Source organism: Durio zibethinus, chromosome 6, assembly GCF_047325235.1.
Source record: "Durio zibethinus cultivar Kanyao isolate XHJ-2024 chromosome 6, ASM4732523v1, whole genome shotgun sequence".
Lineage (NCBI taxonomy): Eukaryota > Viridiplantae > Streptophyta > Magnoliopsida > Malvales > Malvaceae > Durio > Durio zibethinus.
Window position 1 is genome coordinate 4,768,474 of NC_143167.1, and position 8,387 is coordinate 4,776,860.

The 8,387-nt window shown below is 30.2% G+C and overlaps 1 protein-coding gene across 1 annotated transcript; it reads left to right on the forward strand.

Moving 5' to 3' along the window:
* Positions 1-2,059, forward strand: LOC111284254 (phenylalanine N-monooxygenase CYP79D16-like). The gene is made up of 2 exons (XM_022872977.2): positions 1-1,029; positions 1,241-2,059. The coding sequence occupies exons 1-2, from the start codon at positions 19-21 to the stop codon at positions 1,868-1,870; spliced, it is 1,641 nt and encodes a 546-aa protein (XP_022728712.2). The 5' UTR covers positions 1-18; the 3' UTR covers positions 1,871-2,059.
* The last annotated feature ends 6,328 nt before the right edge of the window (positions 2,060-8,387 follow it).

Here is an 8,387-nt window from a genome sequence, read left to right on the forward strand (position 1 = left end):
TTCATAGTTTCTTTAGCCATGGAAAACAGTGCTACTACATTGTTGAATTCTTCCCTCCATGAGAGTACTGTGTCCTCATCTTCTTTTACTACTTTGCTGAGCTTCTTATCCACACTTGTTGTCATGGCATTTGCCTTGTATCAACTCTTCAAATTCCTATTTCTAGGCAACGAGAAAGCGAAGCAACCCCCTCTCCCACCCCTCCTGCTCAAACCCTGGCCTATTCTGGGAAGCCTCCCTGAAATGGTTTTGAACAAGCCCACATTTCGATGGATACTTGAGCTCATGAAAGAAATTAATACTGATATTGCTTGTATCCGCTTCGGAAATGTGCATGTAATTCCCGTCACTTGTCCTGAAATCAGTCGCCAAATCTTGAAAGAACAGGACGCGGTTTTTGCATCAAGACCCATTAGTATGTCCACCGATGTCACCACCAAAGGCTACTTAACAACAGCTCTTGTGCCCTTGGGAGATCAATGGAAAAAAATGAAGAAAATCCTGCTCATTGATTTGCTTTCCCCAACCAGACATCGTTGGCTTCATGAAAAAAGGGTTGAAGAAGCTGATCATCTTGTGCGTTATGTGTATAACCTATGCAAGACTTCTGATAAAGGCGGCCTGGTGAACGTGAGGGTGGCTTCACAACAATATTGCGGCAATGTGCCGAGGAAGCTGTTTTTCAACAGGAGGTTCTTTGGGGAGGGTAAGGAGGATGGAGGACCAGGGTTTGAGGAAGAAGAGCACGTGAGTGCCCTTTTCACTATTCTTGCTTATCTTTATTCGTTTTGCCTATCTGATTACATTCCATGCTTGAGAGGGCTTGATCTGGATGGCCATGAGAAAGTTATGGACGAGGTTCTTCAGATTGTTGGAAAATACCATGATCCCATAATCGAAAAGAGGATTCAACAGTGGGAAAAAGGCGAGAAGAAGGGTGTGGAAGACTTGCTAGATGTCTTGATTACTTTGAGAGATGACAATGATAAGCCTGTGCTCATAGAGGAAGAGATCAAGGCTCAAATTACAGTAAGTTTTCTCTCTCGTTCACATACACATAAATTTCTTTTGACACATACTCCATGCATTCTCAAAATAATTAATATAAATACTATAATTGAGATAACATATGGAATTAATCGGAATGCATGCATGGGGTATACTATACATCACTAGCAAAAGAATGCTTCTGCAAGAGAATTAGAGATATTAAATATCTACACGTATGTTAATTTTGTAGGAATTTATGATTGCAACGGTAGATAATCCGTCCAATGCTTTTGAATGGGCACTTGCTGAGATGCTTAACCAACCCGAGATACTTGAGAAAGCCACAATGGAAATAGATAGCGTTGTTGGAAGGGAGAGACTAGTCCAAGAATCTGATTTTCCCAAACTCAACTATGTCAAGGCATGCGCCAGGGAAGCCTTTAGGCTCCATCCGATTGCACCTTTCAATGTTCCGCACGTGTCCGTTGCTGATACAACCGTTGCCAATTACTTTATCCCCAAAGGTAGCCATGTCCTTCTTAGCCGTACAGCTCTGGGTCGGAACCCTAAAGTATGGGATGAGCCACTCAAGTACAAGCCAGAGCGGCACCTGAAGGAGGATGGGTCACCAGTGTCGCTAAATGAGGCAGATCTGCGTTTCATATCGTTCAGCACTGGAATGCGTGGATGCAAGGGTATCCTGCTAGGGACTTCCATGACTGTGATGCTATTTGCAAGGCTACTGCAATGTTTCAGTTGGAGCATCCCACCTAATGAGAAAACCATCAATCTAACTGAGGCAAAGGAAAATCTGTTTCTTGCAAAACCGTTGGTTGTAGTTGCAAAGCCCAGGCTTCCCTCTAATGTGTATCCCGCTTAATTAAGATTTAAGACCAAGGCAATGTTGTTGCATGAATGCATCGTAACATGCAACTCTATTATATATATATATAAATATATGTCAACCTTGAAAGACTTTCGGTAATTTTTCTTTTCTTTTTTCGAGCGAATCGACCCACCTTGCAAATTAAGAATGTATATGTGTGCATCAACTCTACGAGATTTGTTATTTTCAGTCATGGGCTTCATATTTTTATTTGTTTATTAGAATTAGACCCACTGCGGGATTAGTTATATTTTAAATATGAGAAAAATAAAATTTTATACCAAACTTTAACGGATGATAATACATAAACAAATATAAGTGTATTTTTTTAAATAAATAATAAAAATATTTAAGAAATACAAACATAAATTAAAGTAAAATATAAGTACATTTCGTTGTTAGATTTCGACCTTAGCGGAGCATCTTCCATTTTAACACCATTATTATTTCCTTATATTGTTTTTTGAGAAAGGCGTGAGAAAATGAGAGAGTTTAGAAAGGATGACGAGGCAAAATGAAGTTAAAAAAGAGAGTTGCATGTAGGAAAAAAGATAGAGAAAAAATATGTGAAAAAGAAGGTAAAAAAATAAAAGACATTTAGTAACATGAAAAGAAATGAAAGAAAGGTAAAAATAAAATTAAAAAAAATGAAAGAAGAAAATGTACTAAACACCTAACACAATCATATAATTCTATTAAAAATAAAAATTAAAAGAATATTAAAAGAAAAAGTTGAAAAGGAATAAAAAAGATAAAAAAATTAAAAAATATATAAAAAGAAATGAAAGAAAAAGAAAAAATTAAATTAAAAAAATTTTTTAAAAGGAGAAGGTGTACAGGACACCTATTGCCATCACATCATTTCGTAAAAAAATAAAACAAATTAAATTTTTTAAAAACAAATTGAAAAGAAATAATTTTTTTCTTAAAAAAATTTGAGCTTAAAAATTTAAAATATTAATTGTATGATTGATGATTTATTTTTTAATATAAATTATAACTTAATTATACATAAAATTTTTTTTATTAAATTAAAATATTAAATAATATTTTTATTAATATAATACATATATATAAATAATAAAATATATTCTTTGCATATCCTGATAAGTGTCAAGACATAATATCCCAAACCTGATTCTAATTTGACATAAATTATTCAAGAGAGACAAGACTTGACCTAATTCTTATTTTTAATAAAAAAATCACACCAATTGGATTATGACGATTTGAAGTCTTTTAAATATAAATTATTTTGTTATTTCTACATGTATTAATATTTTTTTTTTATAAAATTTATCTAATAAAAAAAATTTTAGAAACAAAAAAAATGACAAAAAAAAGTTAAAAAAGATGGCACACAAATTTATTAAATTAAAATATTAAATAATAATTTTTAACAAAATATATATAAATATAAAAATAATTAATTAATTTATTTATTTTTATATATACCAAAACAAAGCATAAAATTTTACTCTTATCCAAGCGCAATTTAGAAAAAAAAAAAAAAACTCAATCTAATTATTCGAAATTAAAAAAGAAAAACCACTAATTGAATCAATGTGAATAAAACTCATAGGATATTAGCTATTTTGTCATCTCTATCTTAATTAATTTTTTTATTATAAAATTTATCTAATAATGTCATAATATCTAGATCCGAAGACTTATTGTTAGACGTTAACTTAAAAGTTACTATCAATATTTTTCGTTCAGATGTGATTGGTCACCTGACTGAATTTATCTCTTTTAAAAAAAAAATTTTAAGTTCGACTTAGGTATCTTTAAAATATAAATTCAATATTTGTGAAATCAGAATTAAGTTCAAGAGTACGGTTACGTGTGAAAAAGATTATAGTATCCCCATGACGCCTATCCAAAAGATGGTACCAGCTTAATTTCGTATTATCCATTAAACCTTAAAAATCTTACAGAGTAATTAATTATTGAAAATTATTCATAATTAACTCCAATACTTTGGCAAAAAATTAAAAAAATTTTCTCACCTCAAGAGTATGCAAGAAAACTATTGTTTCTCTTGTAGAGGTTTCATCGTCGAATTATTTGATATTTTTTAAAAAAATAAGAAAGGAAAAGAAAAAGGAATAATGCTTTAAGCTTTTGATAGAGGTCTATTTTTATTTTGTTCTTTTATAAGAAGAAAAAAAAAAAACTCATGCTTTTATATAAGAAAAATTGATACTTTCAATTTTTTCTTAAAACATTTTTGACATTTTTATTTTCAAGGAAAATTTTTTTTTCAAGAAAAATTGATACTTTCAACTTTTCCTTAAAATGCTTTTTTTGAAAGTTTTATTTTAAAAAAAAATTGATACTTTCAACTTTTCCTTAAAAATTTCCATTTTTAAAATTTTATTTCAAGAAAAATTGATACTTTTAAATATTTCTCAAAAATATTTTTTTTAATTTTATTTTCAAGAAAAATTAATACTTTCAATTTTTTTTAAAAAAAATCTTTTTTTTGAAAATTTTATTTCAAAGAAAATTGATACTTTCAACTCTTCCTTAAAAATATTTTTGAAAAGTTTATTTTTAAAAGAAAATTGTTATTTTCAACTTATCCTTAAAAAAAAAATTTTTGAAAATTTTGTTTTCAAGAAAAATTGATACTTTCAACTTTTCCTTAAAAATATTTTTTAAAAAAAATTTTATTTTAAAAAAAATTTGATACTTTCAACTTTTTCTCAAAAATATATTTTTTGAAAATTTTTATTTTCAAGAAAATTTGATACTTTCAACTTTTCCTCAAAAATATTTTTTTAGAATTTTTATATAAAAAAAGAATCATTGAAAATTTAAAGATGTTTAATTAAATAAATAAATGATTTCAATCACATCAACAAATAAATAAATAAATAATAATAATAATGATAATAAATAAACAAATACAAAAATAAATAAATAGATAAATAAGATTTAAAAACCTTGGCGCAGCTCGATTGAGCTGGAATGAGGTGTGGCTCCAGAGACAGGCGTGGCTGAAACGGCTCGATATGCGGTTTGACTAGATGGCTTAGGTAATAAAGTCAGGCTTTTGGATCAACAGCATGGGTCGGGTCGGACCAAAGAAAACACGCAGATCCTGTTTCATCAAAATAACGTCGTTTTCGATCATTATATAAGGCAAAAAATTTCCTTCTCCTTAGATGTTTTCGCCTTTCTCTCTACCTCGGCTCCTTCTCACTCTAGGTGATTTTCAAACGTCGTTTTCCCGTCAAATGTTGTCGAAAAAATCATCTATTTTTGGGTTTATTGCCAGAAACTGGATATTTCACTGGAAAGTTGTCGAAAAATTTAAGTTTTCACTGAAAAATTCAGCCTAATTCTGAAATTTTCAAAAAATTCAAAAATAAAAAGCAAAAAAATTCAAAAAAAAAAACCTAATCCTCCAATCTAAACAACCAACCTCCCAAAAACTTTCTACTACAAACTATCAATTCTTCGAAAATTATTTTTGCCTTTTATTTTTTCACTCTTCTCTATCTTCTTTTCTGTGTGATTGATGGTCGTTATATAGGCCTTCATTCACCATAGTACACGAGGATTTAAAAATCAAAATGCTCTTTCTTTTAATTTGTTTATCCTTGTTTTTCAAAAACCCCTCCTAATTGATCCCAGCTTCAAAATTCAAAGTTTTAATCCTAGCATTTTACTAGGATTAAAACTCTGCTTTTATTTGTTTATTTATTTATTTTTTCAAATTTTCATTAACTTGTCTGCAACAATTTGATTCAAAAATATAAAAATAAATCAATAAAAAAATAAAAATAAAAATAGGTATCTACAGTTACCTCTTTTTGCATATTTTTTGTAAAACAAAAATTATGCAAAGACATAGACGTAGACACCCATCAAGACCTAATATAAAAAAAAGAATAAGCCAAACTACTATGATCTGAAGATAAAAACATTCAAATTGAACCAAATTTTAAGATGAACGATTTAAACTAAGTCAAAAGGGACTCGGCACAAGCCTGTATCGAACCAAAGTTTAAAATAAACAACTTGGACTAAGCTAAAAAGGGATATGACATAGGTTGAAATCCAAAAGCAAAATGACCTAGTTTAAAGCGAAGTCTGAGAATAATTTGGACTAAGCTGAAAAAAGATCTAACATATGCCGAAATCCAAAAGTAAAATGACCTAGTCTGAGCCGGAGTCTAAAAAGAATAATCTAGACTAAGCTAACGAAAGATCTGGTATAAACCGAAATCCAAAAGTAAAATGACCTGGTCTGAGCCAAAGTCTGAAAAAAATAATCTGGACTAAGCTAAATAAGGATATGGCATATGTCACAATCTAAAAGCAAAATGACCTAATCTAAGTCAAAGTCTGAAAAGAATAATCTGGACTAAACTGAATAAAGATCTAACATATGCTAAAATCCAAAAGCAAAATGACCTAAATTGAGCCGAAGCCTAAAAAGAATAATTTGGACTAAGTTGAAAAAAGATCTGGCATATGCCAAAATTCAAAAGCAAAATGACATGGTCTGAGCCGAAATCTGAAAAGAATAATCTGGATTAAGATGAAAAAGGATCTAAAAGTAAAATGATCTAGTCTGAGCCAAAGTAGAAAAAGGATAATTTAGACTAAGCTGAAGAAGGATCTGGCATATGTTGAAATCCAAAAGTAAAATGACCTAGTCTAAACCAAAGTCTGAAAAGAATAATTTAGACTAAGCTGAAGAAAGATCTGGCATATGTCGAAATCCAAAAACAAAATGACTTGAATTAAGTTGAAACCTAAAGTGAATAATCTGGATTAAACCAAAATACATTAGTACAGGTTGTATTCGAAACAATTATCATTTCATTCTTGACAACTTTGATCATCTGTGATGTGTACATGAAGTGTTATGAAATGCCAATTTTTTTAAAATGCCTACATGAAATGTTATGAGATGTCAGGTTCATTTGATTATTGTAAAAAGATTCTCAAGCTATTTGCTATTTTCATTTTCATACCAGTGATTGATCTTTTAACTTTTGAGCATATTCGGTTAAGGAATCAAACTATCATTGTCTTTTTGGCCAAACCGATATCATCATTTCATTAAGTTTCCATTGCTCTCATTTCGCTTACCCATGCCACTCTTAGCTTTCCAGAGATATGAAGAGAATTTTTATATTATTGTTTGTTCATTCATTATCATGTCAATATAACGACAGATGTAAAGCAATTACACATTTCTTCTTAACTGGGTAAAGGACAATAAAAAAGATTAGTGTTGACATCAGGAAAGAAATTGACTTTATTGATTGAATGGGATTGAGTTACAAAGATGGGCTAAAGTGCGTTATCAAATAATCATGATCAAAGTAACCTAGAGTTTTCTTCCAAAACCATCCAACCGAAATCCTTGTTCTTGTCGAGTTCATCAAATCACACTTGCCTTTTGGGTCGTGAAAGTAATGTTTTGAACCTCTATGTTGCCTTTTTGGGCTTAGATATCTTTAAATTGCTCTTTGTGGGTCTTCAATTTGAACCCCCTTTTTGGAACTTAAACAGCCCTTTACGGGTTTTCAATTTGAGTCTTTTTTTTATTTTTTATTTTTTTAACTCAAACTACCATTTACGACTTTTTAGTTTGAGCCTTTTTCTCTTTTTATTTATTTATTTATTTTTGAACTCAAATCGTCCTTTACGAGTTTTCAATTTAAGCTATTTTATTTTTTTTAAAACTCAAACTACCTTTTACGAGTTTTCAATTTGAGCTCTTTTTTTTATTAAGAAAAATACTTCTTCACAGCATCTGAATTTATTGGATTGGACAAGTCTTCTCCATCCATTTCTGTCAAGATTAAAGCTCCTCCTGAGAACATTTTCTTGACAACATATGGACATTCTCAATTTGGAGTCCATTTTCATCTATTGTCATGTTGACTCAAGAGAATCCTTTTCAAAACCAATTCTTCTTCATGAAAACATCGGGGTCAAATTTTCTTGTTATGTGCCCGCATCATTCTCTTTTGGTATAACTGTCTATGACATAATGCTGTCAATCTTTTTTCCTCAATAAAATTCAATTGTTTGTAATGTTATCAGGCCCATTCGATTTCTTCCAAATTAATTTCCCTTAGAATTCTCAAAGAGGAAATTTTTACTTTTATTGGTAGCACTACTTTTATCCCATAAACCAAATAAAATGGAGTTGCCCCAGTAGAGGTACGAACTGATGTCCGATAAACATGCAAAATGAAAAGTAACTTCTCATGCCAATCTTTATATGTCTCAATCATTTTTTTAAAGAATTTTTTAATATTCTTATTTGCTACTTCTACTGCCCTATTCATTTTCGGACGGTAAGGTGTTGAGTTATGATGCTTGATCTTAAACTGGACACATATCTCTTTCATCATCTTGCTATTAAGATTTTTGGCATTATCTGAGATAATTCTTTTTGAGAGCCCATATCTACATATTATCTTTTTCTTAATGAACTTACATACCACCGACCATGTCACACTGGCATACGATGCCACTT

Coding starts and splice junctions, on each gene's coding strand:
- LOC111284254 (XM_022872977.2), top strand. CDS start 19: ATGGAAAACAGTGCTACTACATTGTTGAATTCTTCCCTCCATGAGAGT. Junction 1,030..1,240: donor AGATCAAGGCTCAAATTACA/GTAAGTTTTCTC, acceptor TTAATTTTGTAG/GAATTTATGATTGCAACGGT.